At 46.6% G+C, this 17361-nt stretch overlaps 1 protein-coding gene across 1 annotated transcript in view; it reads right to left on the reverse strand.

Annotated features, from left to right (window-relative positions):
- Flvcr2 (FLVCR heme transporter 2) overlaps positions 1-16504 on the reverse strand; it is a 59185-nt gene extending 42681 nt beyond the window's left edge. Inside the window, exon 1 of the mRNA XM_038335729.1 lies at positions 15376-16504. Coding sequence (XP_038191657.1) covers positions 15376-16131 — 756 coding nt within the window. The 5' untranslated portion in view covers positions 16132-16504. The remainder of the gene's footprint in view (positions 1-15375) is intronic.
- Between the last annotated feature and the right edge of the window lie 857 nt (positions 16505-17361).

Consider the following 17361-nt stretch of genomic DNA (forward strand, 5'->3'; position numbering starts at 1 on the left):
TGGCACAGGAGACCACTTCCTAAATATAACCCCAGTAGCACAGACACTGAGAGAAACAATTAATAAATGGGACTTCCTGAAACTGAAAACCTTCTGTAAAGCAAAGGACACAGTCAACAAGACAAAACAACAGTCTACAGAATGGGAAAAGATCTTCACTAACCCCACACCAGACAGAGGTCTGATCTCCAAAATATACAAAGAACTCAAGAAACTGGTCATCAAAAGATCACATAATCCAATAAAAAAAAATGGAGTACAGACCTAAACAGAGAACTCTCAACAGAGGAATCTAAAATGGCTGAAAGACACTTAAGGAAATGCTCAACATCCTTAGTCATCAGAGAAATGCAAATTAAAACAACTCTGAGATTCTATCTTACACCTGTAAGAATGGCCAAGATCAAAAATACTGGGGACAACTTATGCTGGAGAGGTTGTAGGGTGAAGGTAACACTTCTCCATTGCCGGTGGGAATGCAAGCTTGTACAGCCCCTTTGGATGTCAGTGTGGTGATTTCTCAGAAAATTAGGAAACAGCCTTTCTCAAAACCCAGCAATACCACTTTTGGGTATATACCCAAAGGATGTTCAATCATACCACAAGGACATGTGCGCAACTATGTTCATAGCAGCATTGTTTGTCATAGCCAGAAACTGGAAACAACCTAAATGCCCCTCGACCAAAGAATGGATAAGGAAAATGTGGTACATTTACACAATGGAGTAATAAACAGCAGAAAAAAATAACAACATCTTGAAATTTGCAAGCAAACGGATGGAGCTATAAAATATCATATGGAGTGAGGTAACCCAGACCCAGAAAGACAATTATCACAAGTACTCACTCATAAGTGGTTTTCAAACATAAAACAAAGAAAACAAGCCTACAAATCACAATCCCAGAGAACCTAGACAACAATGAGGACCCTAAGAGAGACATACATGGATCTAATCTACATGGGAAGTAGGAAAAGACAAGATCTCCTGAGTAAATTGGGAGCATGGGGACAATGGGAGAGGGTTAAAGGGGAGGGGAGAGGCAGGGAAGGGAGCATAGAAAATTGTAGAGCTCAATAAAATAAAAAAAAGAATCCACTGTAAGGCCAGGTGGTGGTGGCACTCAGGAGGCAGAGGCAGGTAGATCTCTGTGAGTTTGAGGTTAGCTTCCCTACAGAGCAAGTTCCAGGACAGGCCCCAAAGCCACAGAGAAACCCTGTCTCAAAAAACAAAAGACCACTACCAACAAAAGAATCAATTCTAGAAATAGGAGAGGTGGCTCGGCAATTAAGAGCACTTGCTGTTCTTGCAGAGGACCTGAGTTGGGTTCCCTGCACCCACATCAGGAAGCTCACAACCATCTGTAACGGGCTCCAGGGAATCCAATCCCTTTCCCCACAAGCACCTGCGTTCTTATTCACACACACACACACACACACACACACACACAATTTTAAAACATTTTTTCCCTTTAAGAATCTGCTCAAATTTCAGTTTCTTAGAAAAGCTGTCTGCTTGCATCTTACTGTGCCTAGTACTGAGGCCTTGTCTTCCCCCAGCTCCAGACTCTTCCAGACCAGAACTGACCAGCTGTTAGGCTTTATTTCCATAGCAAAAGAGACCACCCTGACTGACAACCAGCTACCAGGTTGTAAGAACCCATTTCTCTTGTCTCTTAGGGGCATCATAAGGAGGTAGCAAGGAGTGACAGCCATCATTAAGACCTCCTATGACATTAACCCCAGGCTCTCCTCTTGACATTGTACAAGTCAGCTGGGTGGATCTCTGAGTTTGAAGCCAGCCTGGTCTACAGAACTAGTTCTTAGACAGCCAGGGCTACATAGAAAAACTCTGTCTCAAAAAACCAAAGGAAAAAAAAAAGAAAAGAAATACACAATTCAGCCAGGTGGGCAAGATGACCCCAGGAAAAATTATCAGAAAATGACATTTATGCAACATAATTCTGACAATATTTGCGCTGTGTAAATCTCCCATCTGCCTTAGTGGCCAGACTTGCAGTCTCCAGCTTCTGTTTAAGTTGTTCAATGTGTAACCTGGGGCCAGGACCTAAAAGAGGTTTAAGAGCGATGGCATACATGAACTATAAAAGCCTATGGTTGGTATATAAGTTAGTAAAATGTTCTGTTTGAGGATGATTCCCTTCGGTACATTAGCCAGAATCAGCCACACACTATTATTAAAGAGCTTGTCCAAACGTGGCTGATCGCTAAGCTGCAGAGTGAGCTCTCCCTGGGAAGCCAGATTCATTCTGCAACAATAAACAGTTCAGCCATGATCATTTTTTTTCCTGCATAAACTAAGTTCCCTTGAGAGCCAAACTTCTCCTGGACTATCTAAAGAGAGTCCCCCAACGGCCATTTATCACCACTCTGGGTACCTGAGCAAACGCCCTTCCGACTTAGAGGAGATCCTTTGGAACGCATTAGCTTAGCACATCGTTCCTTTCTATCAACCCCAAAGCTAAGCACGTCAGCAGACTGCATCTGAAGTTACATCTGAAGTGTCCCGTTTTGCTATAACCAGCCTACCTGATGTCCCCATTAGTGACTTTGGTAAATACATTGATTTATGACTGTCCTGTTCTATGGCTGCAAAAGCTCATGTAAAGTCTCCACAGTGGAACACGTTGTTCAGGGTGACCTGAATCTGTGTCCTTGGGCCATGCTCACTCATATTTGGATCAGAATAAGCTGTTTCTTGTTCCCTTCGGTTCGCATGGACACCTCCAGTGACCTGAACCCCCCCAAGGCTCGCCAATTCATCATCTTGATTTCTTCCAGGAAGTAGAATCCTGTGGAGTCACCAATAGAAGGCAACTGTCATGCCCAAAGCCCTACGCCTGTCAATCAGATCTGGGCCCTTTAGCAAGCTTCCCACTTGGTGATAAGAGGGTAGGGTCGGGAAAGTATGCAAGAAGACAGTTCACAGGAATAAAGGCCAGCAGCATGAAGGACAGGGACGAAGGTCCTCAGGGCAGGGGTGTTAGAGTAGTCTGCAGCACGGAGGCTAAGGTCCCTTCCTCTCCTCGCCTGGGAAGACTCCCTTTTCAATTTAAATATGAGAAATAAAAAGGGAGGTAGGTGAGCTTAGTGGAGGCCCATCGAGGCAAAGGTAAAAGGAGGTCAAAAACCTGGAATCTGAGCCTGCAGGTGGTAGTGCACACCTTTAATCCCAGTACTCAGGAGGCAGAGCAGGCGGATCTCTGTGAGTTCCAGGATGGCTAGGGCTACATACACAGAGCCTGATTCAAAACACAAAACAAAACAACAAAACAAAAAGCTTGGCATGTGAAGTCTGCCTCTATTGTGTCGAGAGACCCGATGTTACGATTCAGTCACAACATGCCTGACCCTTCCGGGTTCCCGTGCCACGCATGTGAGGACAAGGCCTCGGGCGTGACCCGTGTGTGGCATGCTTGCATCACCTATGTATAACACACTACATGAGCCCTTGCGCACATGCGTGAGCTCCGATATCTGTGTATGACATAACATGTCATGTTCTAGGCAACCTTTAAAAGCTGGACACACCATCTTCAGCCCTCTCTCCTCTCTCTCTCTCTCTCTCTCTCTCTCTCTCTCTCTCTCTCTCTCTGCACACCGACCTCACTAGGCCTGTACATCTCTGCCCCTCCCCCCCAATAAACTCCTAAGCAGGTGTGTTGGGTGTTCTGCCAGGTAATTTTACCTGATATTCTAAATAACATACTACTGTGCCCTGTCCAGCCTGTGACCAGGAGTTACTCAGCCACCCACCTGCCCCCGCTTATCTGAAAACATGCCAAGGTGAGGGGAGATTAATTCTCCCTTTAATGAGATCATGCTGGCAGCAGCCTGCCTCATTGAAGCCTCTGGGCCACCGATCACCATCATGCCTGCCAGGCCATTTGCCTGCTTTCGAGTCCTAACTCGGAGAAACCTAACTTTCCCTTTCCCTTCTTTTCTGTCTCTTTCTTTCAGATACCAACCGGTGCCCATGCAAGCTTTCTCTGCTGCTCCGGGTCTTCTCACTCATTCTCTGACACCCTGCCCTGACCCTACTGCTTGCCAGCCTCCATTGCAAAGACACGATGGCTTCTCTCTTTCCTCTCTTCCTCTTCACCTCCCTAGTCCCAGGAGCTGCTAAGAATTGCACTTTGCTTGTTCTAAAAAAAAAAAAAAAAAAAAAAAAAAAACTCTCAAACTAATAACTTTGTCCTCAAGCTATCTGAGTCCATTTCTAAATTATTACAGTAATAAGAGCCTACAAAAAGAGCCCACATAGTGGTGCACACCTTTAATCCCAGCACTCTAGAGGCAGAGAGAGGCAGATGGATCCCTGTATGTTTGAGGCCAGCCTGGTCTGCGAAGCTAGTTCCAGGATAGCCAGCACTACACAGAGAAGCCCTGTCTCGAAACAAAACAAACAAGACAAACTCCCAATTTACCCAGAGAGGTTTTCAGTTGAGTAGGTGTGGAATATTTTTCCCCTGGTGGTGGTAGTTTAAATTTTTAATATTTCAGGTGTGGGCTTAGCTCAGTAGTAGATGCAGGAGGCCCTGAATTCCATCTCCGACATCAAGGGGGAAAAGGTATTTTAAGTATTTTGAGCAGGTGGACCAGTCCCATTATGTTAAAGTGCTGGCTTCATTGTGCAATAATCACATGATCCGACTCACTTCTCACACTGAAATGGCCCCAGTAAACGCTTCCCAGTGCCCCTTCCCCTAGCATCTTAGCAAACCCATTCTAACGCTCTAGTTGTTTTTTGTTTGTTTGGCAAATCTATGTACTGTAGCATAACACAAATTTTACTTGTATTATTTGGTCTTTGTCCCAGTTCCTGGCTCAGAGCTCCAAAACTCTCTGGAATGGCCTGAACGACAGAAACATCTTTTTGTTATTCGTTTGGATGTGATTGCCCCCATAGGGAGTGGCACTATGAGGACCTGTGACTTTGTTGGAGTAGGGATAGCCTTGTTGGAGGAAGTGTGTCACTGTGGGGGCGGGCTCTGAGGTCTTTTTTGCTTAAGCTTCACTTGTTTCTGTTGCCTTCTGATCAAGATGCAGCCAGCACCATGTCTGCTTGGACATCGCCATGTTCCCCACCATGATGATAATGGACTAAACCTCTGACTATAAACTGCCATCTCAATTAAATGTTTTCCGTTATAAGAGTTGCCGTGGTCATGGTATCTCTTCACAGCGATTGAAACTCTAAGACAGGGTCCCTACCCTCAAAGACCTGAGTTTATGCCAATGAGGTCACAGGTTAAAGCCCCCTAGACAGTGTGTGTGTGTGTGTGTGTGTGTGTGTGTGTGTGTGTGATTAGCTTGATTGAGAACAGCAGTTACTGGGAAATGGGAGCTACCTGTTCTACCTTCCCCGTATCCAGGGAGGAGCCCTCAAGACTAGGCTGGATAAAGACTCTAGAGTCTAGAACGTTGGATCACAGGGCGTTTCCAGGCTGGGAACACACAGAGGGCTGGGAGGTTGGCCTGTAAGGACCAGGAATAGCTCGGCAACCTCCCTCTTCCCGTGCCCCACCCAGCACGTCTCTGACATTTCCGGAATGGCATCCTTTACCAGCCAGTAAGTTTTAAGTCAGGCATTCTCCCCAGCCTGTGAGCTGGTGTAGCAAATTAAATCTTTGGGAACCTCCAGCTGGTGATCTGGTTGGTCAGAAGTACAGGTGGTCCCGGGAGTCATTCAGTACACCAGTGTAAAGTGGGGCAGCCTTGTGAGACTGGGCTCGTGCAGAGTCTGCCAAGTCCACTTTGCTGTTAGTGAGTCACGATGCCCAGCTTTGCACTCCCAGCGTTGCCTGTTTGGATGAGCGGTGTGAGAAGTCATCCAGCTGAGCCGCAGACTCCTGGTAGCTTTGCCATAGCTACCACCACTTGTGTTGCTTTTCAGGAACTTGGTAATACAAGCCAGTTGAAACCCTTGACCCTTCACTTGGAATTGTGCAAATGCCCAATAGTGACCTTTTGAGCATTTAAACTCCGTCCGTAAAGCACACTAACAAGGCCGTTTTCCTAACGCTCATTCTATGAAGACTTTAAATTTGGTTACAAGTGCAAAGATCACAGATTTTTTTTTTTTGTTCTCTCCTTCAGTTCTTCCCAACTCAGACCATTCTGCTTACAACAGAAATCCGCATTAGCTAAGTCCTGTGAGGAGTGTATTTGAAGTTTGGGGCTCCTCTCTGTTTGTCTGAAAATTTCTTTGCAGTGATTGGCAGACTGCATGTAAAAGAAAGTGGTGTGTCTGAGTCACAGATAATAATTTATAAATACCTTCTTTCCTTCTGGGGGCTGCTTTTCAACTTTGCTGAAAAAAAGCCTTTGATTCACAAACGTTTTGAATTTTGGTATAACCCAGCGTATCTTTTTCTTTTAGTACCTGTTCTGGGCATCGTATCTAAGAAACCATTGCCAAATTCAATATGTTAGTTCTTTCCTCTGTACTGTCTTGAAAGCACTGTATGTTTTCAGTGCCCACATTTCTCTTTGGCCCACTCTGAATTAGGTTTTATGTTGATATAAGGGTCCAACTTCATTTTCTCATATGTGCCTGTGAGCTTTTCTACCACCATTGCTGAAAACATAACCTTCCTCACTAAAAGACCTGATGAGATGGCTCAGTGGATAAGATCCCTTGCCCATGAGACTGGGAAGCCTAATTCAATCCCTGGAACTCACGTGGTGGAAGGAGAGAAACGACTTCTGAAAGCTATCCTCTGACCTCCACGTGGGTATGTGCTGCACTTTGTACACACACACTAAATGTTAAATAAAAATAGGAATGGGGAGATAGCTCAGCAGTTAAGAGTACTTGTTGCTCTTGCCGAGAGCATGAGTTTTGTTCCCAGCACTCCCATAACTGCCTGTAACTGAAGTCCCAGGAAATCCAACACCCTCTTCCGGCCTTCACAAGTACCTGCATATAGGTAGTGCGCATACTTAAAAAAAGCAAAAACAATTTTTTGATTATATACATGAGGGTTTACTTCTGCATTCTCTGCAGAATTTCACTGTTGTGTGTTTGCATATAAATTCTCTCCAGAATTTCATATATCTTTCTATCAAGGCCTTTCTGTCTCCATCGCCACTCTGTGCGTAGGTTTTGAAACTCGGACATTATTCTCGTCCTCCTGTCATTTCTCCAGCTACTTTGGACTCTTTGAGCTTCCCTATGAATTTTAGGATGATTTCTTTGATTTTTGCAAGATAGATCAGTTGGAGCTGGACAGAGACTGCGCTGCCTCTGCCGACCTCCTTGAGCCACAGCCATCTTAACGTTATGAAATTTGTCAACTGGCAAAGCAGAATGACTTCCCGTTTATATATCTTCTTTACTTTTAGCAACACTTTATAGTTCTCTGTGTACAATTTTTCACTTCCTAAGCTTATAAGTGTGATTGTTGTTCTTTCACTATTATTATTGTATTTTTGTTTGTTTTTGTTTTTCAAGACAGGGTTTCTCAGTGTATATCTGGTTGTCCTGGAACTCACTCTGTAGACCAGGTTAATCTCAAACTCAGAGATCTGTCTGCCTCTGCCTTCTGAATGCTAGGATTAAAGGCATGCACCACCATCACCTGGCTGTTTCTCCACAACAATGGAATTGTTTATCAATGGAATTGTTAAGTTTCTTGCTGGATTGCTCTTTGTTATGCATCAAATGCTGTTGCATTTGCATCAAAACAGCATAAAAAGCTGCTAATTTAGTGTGCAGTTTGCTAGCAAAACTATAGGAGGCTGGAACCCTTCTGGGAAGGATCCAGAAGAGGAAAGCAAAGTCATAACCTTTCCAACCTCTTGAACACTGGCTGCTTTTTCTCGGTTGTGCTTAGTGGCTGTAGAGCTCAGACAGATTTGCAAAGGTTGTAGAAAGAAGTTATTTTGGCCGGTTCCTAGTTGTTTATTTAAAGTCTCTGCAGGGAAGCAGGGACCTAGAACCATCCTGCTAACGTCACTCTCCGCCGCAAATAGCATCGTTTCAAGGAAATGGTTATGGAACCAAGTTGGTGAGAGCGGAGCCAAGAATGGGAAGTAACCAGACAGACTAGGCTAAAGGCGGCAGCGGTTCAGGGTCTGCAATGGGCTAAAGCCAAGGTGGGGCTAAAGCCAAGGTGGGGGCCAATGAGGCCCACCTGGACCTCCTCCAGGATGCTAGAGAACGTTAGAGAGCTAGGGTTAGAAGCACCTGCAATGGATGCACTTCCCATTCCATCAGAGCTGCCTGCCCCTGGCCCTTGTTGTCTGGATCTCAGGGAGATTAGAATTATGAGTCCTGCTCACAAGCTTAATCTGTCTCCTCAATCTGACAGGTAAGGGGCCCAAGCTCCTCTTCCTTCTGACTGGACACCAGTCACAGCATACAGGAAATAGTAAATCAGCCTTGGCGAGAATGGCTGCATACAGGCAACTCCCTCCTGTGGACTCTGTGTCCTTCAAACTCAAGCTCCTAAATGCCAGCCTCATATGGGAGTCAGCTGAAAACAGAGAAATCTGTGTACAGAAAACTACAGAATGGTACTTCTATATCTCTGAGCTCTCCCTAGAGATTTGGTCAAGGACGCCTCCACCGGGCATCTGAAACCCAACCCCATGGCCGTGTTTGTGGAAGGCTGGACCACTTGGCCTTGAGAGCAGAAGACAGTAGAACTGAAACTCAATTCTATGCCACCGTCTCCCAGAGTCTAAGACTAGCAATTTTCCTTAACCCATGGTTTTAAAATAGAAAATTCAACACTCACACACACGTAAAAACACAGAGTGGAGAGGGGACATTAAGCCTGATGGAATATTCCTACATTCCTCGTTCTCAGAAGCTGAGGAAAATAAACCTCAGGTTTGAGACCAGTCCAGCGGTACACCAAGATATGTCTTAAAACCAAAACCCACTGTGCACACCTTTAATCCCTGCGCTCGGGAGGCAAAGGCAGAGTACAAAACCAGCCTGGTATACAGAGTAAGTTCAAGGACAGCCAGGACTACACCAAGAAACCCTGTCAAGAAAAATAAACAATCAGCCATCCAACCAAACAAACAAAAAACTCAACAGCCAAAATAAATAAAACAAATAAAAACACCAAAAAAAAACCCCACAAAAAATAGAATCTTTGAATTAGATACTGACCTTTAAAAACTAATTTCAGGAGCTGGAGAGATGGCCCAGAGGTTAAGAGCCCTGGTTGCTCTTCCAGGGGTCCTGGGTTCAACTCTGATACCCACACGACAGTTCACAACTGGCTCTAACTCTGGTTCCAGGGGCCCTGATGTCCCTTTCTGGCCTCCTCAGACACCAGGCATGCGTGTGTATGCTGTCATGCATGCAGACAAAACACCCATGCAGGTAAGATTTAAAAAGAAAATAAAACGAAACCAGTTTCATAAGGCAGACAGTGAAAACCGTGACTATGATTCCATTTCCATTAGCACCCAGGACAGGCAGATTCAAACGCAAAGAGTGCCAAGTAGAACGGTGGTTCCCAGCGGCTGGAGGGAAGGGGCGGGAAGAATTACCGTTTGATGGTGAGCTTTGTTGAGGCTGACAGGTGATATCAGTGAATGCAGTTAATTCCACTGAACTGATGACTTACTAGCCCTTTATGATAAACTGGGTACATTTGTTTTGTCATGACTTAAAAAAAAACAACAGATTCCAAGCCAGATGTGGCAACATATTCTTGTAATTCCAACCGCAGGAGGATTACTGCAGTTCAGATCTAGCCAGGCTTACATGACAAGACCCGGTTTCAACTCCCACACCTGGCCCGAGAAATTTTCATATGAAAACCTGTACTTATAGTTGCTGTTCATATAAGAAAGTGGGAAGATAGATCTGTCGGCATCAGGTTATAATTTTTGTAGCAACAATTGGCCTTCCTGTTGGGTGGGGCCACACCCCATTCCAATATCACTATTGTAGGCTAGCCTCAGTCACTGGTCTAACAGGGCTGGCCCCATCAGAAAGAGCAGTCCTGAGCCTCTCAGTCACCACCAGGCCCCCCTCTCTGGTCTTCGATGGCATTGCTGGAGGCCAGAAAATAGCCAGGTATGGGAGCTCATGGCAGGGCCACTGCAATGACCATCATGATAATCAAGGGTCCTGCATCTCAGACTTTGACCGGCCTCTGAGCTCAGGAGATCCAAGACAGATAAGAGCTGAGTGATAGAGATAAGTCAGGATCTCCTGACCTACAGCGTTACCATACCTAAGCAGTCAGACCTCACCTTAGAACTCTGGCTCCTGAGTCACCCTTAGCCTCTGGTGAGAGCACAGGCTCGGCCAGTTAAGCAAGCACAGCCTCCTCGGGGCTGGAGTCACTTCCGAGAGTCCATCTTTGTTTTTCTTTTTCTTTTCTTTTTTGTTTTTGTTTTTTGAGACAGGGTTTCTCTGTGTAACAGTCCTTGTTGCCCTAGAACTCACTCTTGTAGACCAGGCTGGCCTCGAACTCATGGAGATCCACCTGCCTCTGTCTCCTGAGTGCTGGGATTAAAGGCATGCACCATCACTGCCTGGCCAGAGAGTCCATCTTTATCTGCCACAACATGTCTTCACCGTTGTTCACCCGCATGTCCACCTGGCTGTGGAGCAAGGCCTACTCAGAACACGGGGAGACATCGAAGTCTGTAAATTTTCAAAGCCTTGGCAATGAGCAGGATGTAAAGACCAAACCTGTCACTCGATGGTAGGGCACTTGCCTAGACCAATGAAGCCTCAGGTTGGCCCCCCAGCACCACAAGGGTGGGGGCAAGATGTAAAATATCACACTAGTAATTGTGTTAGGTTGACAGCACGTGTAAATAGTACTGGGGATGTGGTGAGCTTAAATAAAATCTAGCCCTAACACTAGCGGTCTCTTTCGTGTTTACATTTTTAACATGGCAACCAGAAAATTTAGTTCCATATGAGTCTTGCAGATGCTCTAATGCTACAGTCCCATGAGCCAGGGTTATTTTATATAGCCACTAGCACTTCCATAGGATTCGAACCGTGAAAGTCTGGTGTTGTTCCTGCCTCTAAAAGTGAAGTGATTTTACTGTTCCCTTTCCTTCTCTGTGCTGTGTAGGCCAGACCCCCTCACCTCGGGCTGAAGATGACCTTGAAGACCTCTCCTGTCTCCCAACGTCTAGCTCATCCTGGGCTACCCCGTTCTCGGACTCTACTACAGGGCTTTCTTTTGAATGAAAAAAGAAAAAAAAAAGAAAAACAAAAAGAAGGACATGACTGCTTGTAGGTGTGGTGGAAGAGGAGGTTTATTGTAGATGCAAGGGAAGAATAGCCAGAGGTGGAGACATCTGGGAGAGTGGAGTGACTGCCCTGAGCTGGGCCAGGGGAGGAAGTGGGAGGAGAAAGGGAGAACGGTGAGACCAAGAGACCAGGAGGTTAGAGGATGAAAAAAGGTAAAAGACCCAGTGAGTGGTCCAAATGGCTGAATTACATAGGGAAAAGCCATGGGGTGGGGGTGGGGCAACCCAGCCCCTGGGCTGGAGGGTTCAGGGGAGGGGTATACTAGCTATACCCTGTAACAGGTAGGGACTAAGGGATGCTGAGAGAACCTGGCAGTATGTTACATAGCCACTTCAGTTAGCCCTTTGTCCCAGGTTTGAAACCCAACACCTTCTACGTCTTTCCCCGTTCTTTACCCTTTCCTATAGCCAGTAAGCCTAGACAACACAAAAAAGGCATAGAGAACTGGAAATAAATCTATGCTATAACCTGTTTCATTATTTCTGAATCTAGGCATTCGGCACATACTTTAAACTCTGGTAGAGGAAATCTGTGAAGGCAGACAACAGTTTCATAGCCTTTACCAGAGTCCAGCAAAATGAGGTGCTCAGGAAAATTTCAGGCTTGCCTAATGTATGAAAGATGAATTTTATATGAGCAGAGGTTGGTTGCTGTGTGAAGTACACGAGAAACACTAGGAATACAGAGGTCAGGATTCCCTGTGAAATTTCACCCTGTGAAAGAAACATGTCAAGATCAAAACAGTCATTGTGTCAACCTTAACAACAGCAACAACAAAAGGCAAATCGTGCCAGTGTGGTGGTACATGCTTTTAATCCCAGCACTTGGGAGGCAGAGGTAGGAGGATCTCTATGAGTTCAAAGCCAGCCTAGTCTACACAGCCAGGTCCAGGCCAACCAGTGCTCCACAGCTGAGAGCCTGTCTCAAAAAAAAAAAAAAAAAAAAAAAAAAAAAAAAAAAAGGGTTCTGAATGGAAATGTTTATGTCTTGTGGAAATGATCACAACAGCTTCTGTTAGACTCTGACCTTACAGAGACCTTTGCACTTTTGTGGTGCCGGGGATCAAACCCAGGTTCTTGCACACTCTAAGCATGCACTCTTCTACTGAGCTACATCCTGATACCGGTGTGACATCACACAAAAAGCACTTCTAGAAGGATATCTCCCCAGTGTGTGTCTGTTCAGCCTCAGACCACACCACTGCTATTAATCATTGTATCCAGAGACTATTATTTCAAAATATCTGATGTAATCCTCTTTATTTGAGTCTTTTAAAACTCCCCCTTGGGGCAACAAGCTGGTGGATAAAGGTACCTGCCAACAAGCCTGAGGACCTGGGTTCGATCCTCGGGACCTACATGGTGGAAAGAGAATTATAGCAAATTGTCCTCTGACCTCTATTTATGCATCGTGGCACATGCACACACCTTTACATACAAAACAAAATGTAATTTAAAACCTCTCCCTTGCCTAACTAAACCTCTTTGCATATGTGGATAGATTGCTATGGCATATATATTACCATTTCATTATTCTGCAATTCACAAATATCAGTATTCTTTGGAGACTCTCTTCTTCTGGTTCCCGCTCTCCCACACTGGGTTGAAAAGGATGTTGACTTTGAGATGATTTACATGGGCAAGGCCAAAGTGAAGTCTGCAAGCCATGAGGAATTAAGTCTTCAGGATGGAAGCCAGCTCTGTGGAGTCTTTGCTAAGGTGGAAAGCACAGGCACTCTGTAAGCATTTCTTCCCATGCAGCTGAGCTTCGCCTGGGAAACGGCTATAGAACAGAGAAACAAGCAATCCCATCTCTTCCTGTTTTTCATAATGTTGCCTGAACTGCTGAATTTAGCACAGAGGATAAACCTAAATATTCAAAAGAAACAGCTATTTCTCCGAGTCAAACCTACTCCACTGGCATAGATTTGAAATTTTTAAAATACACTTATCTATCTGTCTATCTATCTACCTATCTATCTATCTATCTATCTATCTATCTATCTATCTCTATCTCTATCATCTGTCTGTCTGTCTATCATCTGTCCGTCTATCTATCTATCTATCTATCTATCTGTCTGCCTGCCTATCTATCATCTGTCTACCTGTCTATCATCTGTCTGTCTGTCTATCTATCTATCTGTCTGTCTATCTATCTTCTGTCTGGGAGTGCAGGAGAAGCAGGTGCATACCACAGCAAGCATGCAGAGGTCAGAGGACATATGCAAGAGTCAGTTCTCTCCATTCTACTGTGTGGGTCTGGAAGATTCAACTCTGTTTGTTTGGTTTGTTGGTAGGTTTGGCAGTGGATGCCCTACCCACTGAACCATTTCACCAGCCCCAGGGTATTTTTTAAGTGTAAAATTCTTAGCATTTCTTGACCTTGTCAAGAGTGAGAGTTAGAAATGAATAAACTATTCTTCTTAAATTTTAACGATGTGTCTAGTATTACGTCCTTCAGAAGTGTGGGTCAGGGGGCTACTTTGGGCCTTAGGATTAATAACAACAAAAGTGTTAGAAACCCAATTTTGATGGCCCTGGATAAACAGAGAGGAGTTCTTTTAGCTCCTCCTAAATGGTAAGGCTGGATTATACCGCCTTGTATGAACCCTATCCTGCCCATAGAATGAGGACCTTTTGGAAGATAAATTCTTCACACCCCGGCCATAACTTCCAATAGTGAGAAAATCTACCTCCTGGCTAGAGACATTAAAACCCACAGTCAAATTTATTATTTTAAGGATTGAGGATTGACAAATATTATATATGCTTGTTTGTTTGATTTCTGAGATGGTTTCTCTGTGTAGCCCTGGCAGTCCTGGAATTCGCTTTGTAGACCAGGTTGGCCTTGAACTCACAGAGATCTGCCTGCCTCTACCTCCTGAGTGCTGGGATTAAAGATGAGCACTACCACCACACAGCTTTTATTTATAGATTTTGAGACAATGTCACAAGTGGTCCTGAACTCACTATGTAGTCTAGGATGACCTTGAATACCTGACCTTCCTGTCTCTATCTACCAAGTACTACACCCAGTTCAAGCACCACTACACCCAGTTCAATGTCTATCTTTGTTAAAGTCTACTTAAGGTTTGTTATTATTAATTGTGTCTATGGTATGTACATGTAAGTACTGGTGCCCTTAGGAAGGCAGATGCATCAGATCCTCCTTGGCTGGAGTTAGAAGTAGTTGTGAGCCACTCAACATGGGTGCTAGGAATCTAACTCTGATCCTCTGCAAGAGAAGGAAGTGCTCATAACTTCTAGGCTATCTCACTAAGTCAGAAGTTACATTTTCTAAATGAACTGATAAGACAAAATAGGCTGATGAGAGCCAAGGGTGACCAGTGGCCTAGCAGCTGCTTGGACAGCAAATGCTTGGGAGGAAGTAAGAGCCTATGGATCGGGGCTCCCATTAAAGAAGCACCCCATAAACTTTTACTTTGCTTCAAATAGAGTCACGATCCGATTCACAGCATTCACAGCATGCCCAAGTTTCTGGACCAGAACCACACTAAGGTCAAAAGAATTGGGGATTCTTGGCCCAAAGCAGGAAAGAGGGGAGATTAAGATATTAGGTGCTTAGACCAGAGCCTTCTCAGAAGTTCACAGTGAGATTTCTACTCTACCCTACTGGACTTGGCTCTAAACCCCAGAGAGGGAGTCTAGGACCAAGCATTGTTCTCTATATCCTGGGTTCAGCGATGTGTAAAGGATGTAAGAACAGCCCAGCCCACAGTTCTACATAGAAGGAATCCTGCATTCTAAGTCCAGCTAAAAACATCTGCCAAATTCCAAATTCACCTAAACAGCCAAGGGGTCAAAGAGGGCTGTCAGAGAAAGCCAAAGACTGACACAGGTTGATGGAGAAACACCATCAATGGATGGAAGAAAAAGTCCCTTGTTTGTGACACCCCCCCCCCATTGACCTTAAAATGTCACTGACAGTCACACCCAACCACAAAGACACCCAGAGTCATAAAGGCTGTGAACCAGAAAACTTCAGCCTCCCACACGGAGGGTCAAGTCAGGTACCCTCTAACATACTCAGCCCCATCATGGTGAGATGCTTTCTCTTTGGCATAGCCACACACACAAACTCCTCTACTCACCTGATTGCCAAACACAGCCACGGAGCAAGCGGTTGACACTTCATCAGCCCCGAACCAGACCGAAGCAATGCGTGAAGGCATGCCCAGGATGAAGACCTGTGCCACCGAGCAAATGACCTGACCCACCACTGTGACTGGAAAGAGGTGAGGCTCCAGGCTGCCTAGCTTCACCCAGGCCCCCAGGCAGTTTAGAGCTGAGCCAGTGATAGCGATGGCGCGAAGACCAAACTTCTCCAGCATCCAGGCCACCGGCAGGAGGAGAGGGATGTAAACCAGCATGTAGCACATGGACAGCCAGTCGATGGCAAAGGCGCTGACGCCGTAGAAGGTCATGAAGATGTTATTGATGGAACCATACTGAATCCACTGGAAGGCGTTGCACAAGGAGTAGCAACTGAACACCAGGACCACGGCCCAACGGCGCTTGCTCACCTTGATCACGCTGCCTTCCCGACATGAGCTACTGTGATGGGTCACGCCGCTGGGTTGAGCCAAGGTACTAGGGGGTGCTGAACTGCTGGGGCGGACAGAGACGCTGGGGTCGATGGAGACGCTGGGATGGCCCGAGACACTGGGATGGATGGAGACGCTGGGATGGCCCGAGACACTAGGATGGATGGAGACGCTGGGATGGCCTGAGACGCTGGGATGGATGGAGACGCTGGGATGGGTGGAGTTGCTGGTGTCCGTCTGGATTGAGGATTCGGGCGCAGGGTTGTCATTGCCCTCCTCCTGCTTGGGACTTTCATTCACCATGACCACAGTGTGCTACTGAGCCCCGGACACGAGCTGACTCCTACTATCTTACAGTCTTTTGCCTGTCCGCTAGAGCTAAGGGAACACTTGTAGGAGCGAACCTCTGTTCGCGGAGAAACCGAGACCTCAGCTGTTTAGAGGCAGCGAATGGGCTTCCAGCGCTCACTTCCAAACTCCTCTCGCTGGTCTTTGGGAATCCTTGTTCCTTCCCTCGCAAACTGTTGTCACCAAGCCGGCCGCAGACTCTTCGCCACACGCTCCAGGCTGTTCCAGCCTGGAGTTCCCAGATGAAGTGTAGACGTCCTGGAAAAAGTTTGCTCGCGGAACTGCTGCTGCTGGGCCGGCTCGGTTCGCTCCCGGGCAGGCTGGGGCCTCGCCCCCTCGGGCGCACGTGACCGCCCCGCCCCCGGCCTGCCCGGCTCCCCACGCCCCGCGACCCCTCCCACCCAGGCTCCGGTGTCTTCTTGAGTAGGTCTCGCAGGGCACCGCGCTTGTTTCGCCATAGCTTGGGGTGCATTCCTCCACCACGTCCCGGGCACCATGGAAACCGCCCGGTTAGCCCCCACCCCCTACACAGCCCCTAAATTCATTTGTTTCCTCCTGCCACTCCTAGAGGACTCCAGTGGACGATCCGGCCTGTCCTTCCCAGGTCAGAGTCTTCTCCGGGCCAGAGCGCGTGCACCGAGTTCCGGGGTCCCCAAAGCTCTCGGGGGAGGGGGTAATCCGAGACAGATCCTGGACTTTCCTGGGCTCCACGCCCGGCGCTGAGCGCTCGGGGTGACAGTAGGCGTCTCTGGTCAAAGGAGGGCTGCGGAGAGCTTGATTTTCTCGCTGCCTTTCTTGCGGACGAGGTCTTATCTTGATGGACAAAAACTTGAAGGGCTGTTTAGTCTCTGACGGGTCCCCGAGGCCTGCTACGAGGGAACGGAACCCCAGGAGCCCAGCACAGCCTAGAGTAGAAGCTGTCAGAAGTGCAATTGGCTGAGCTGGCTCTGGGCATGGTGTTCAGTGGTTCTGGCAGCCTTGCTGTCCTCGCCTGCCACCTGCCGACCCCCTGAGAATCACCCCTTCGCAGCTTTGAAGCAAGGCCTGCAGGGAAGGCATGCTGGCTTGCATGATAGTGATGAAGAAACCAAACGTTCGGATAATGACTTAGGTGTGGAACTACGGGTCACTGCGTACCATCTCTGAGCCCCAGTTTCTTCTACAAAATGTGGATGGTGAAATAGC

The sequence above is a fragment of the Arvicola amphibius genome, chromosome 7, assembly GCF_903992535.2.
Source record: "Arvicola amphibius chromosome 7, mArvAmp1.2, whole genome shotgun sequence".
Classification (NCBI taxonomy): Eukaryota; Metazoa; Chordata; class Mammalia; order Rodentia; family Cricetidae; genus Arvicola; species Arvicola amphibius.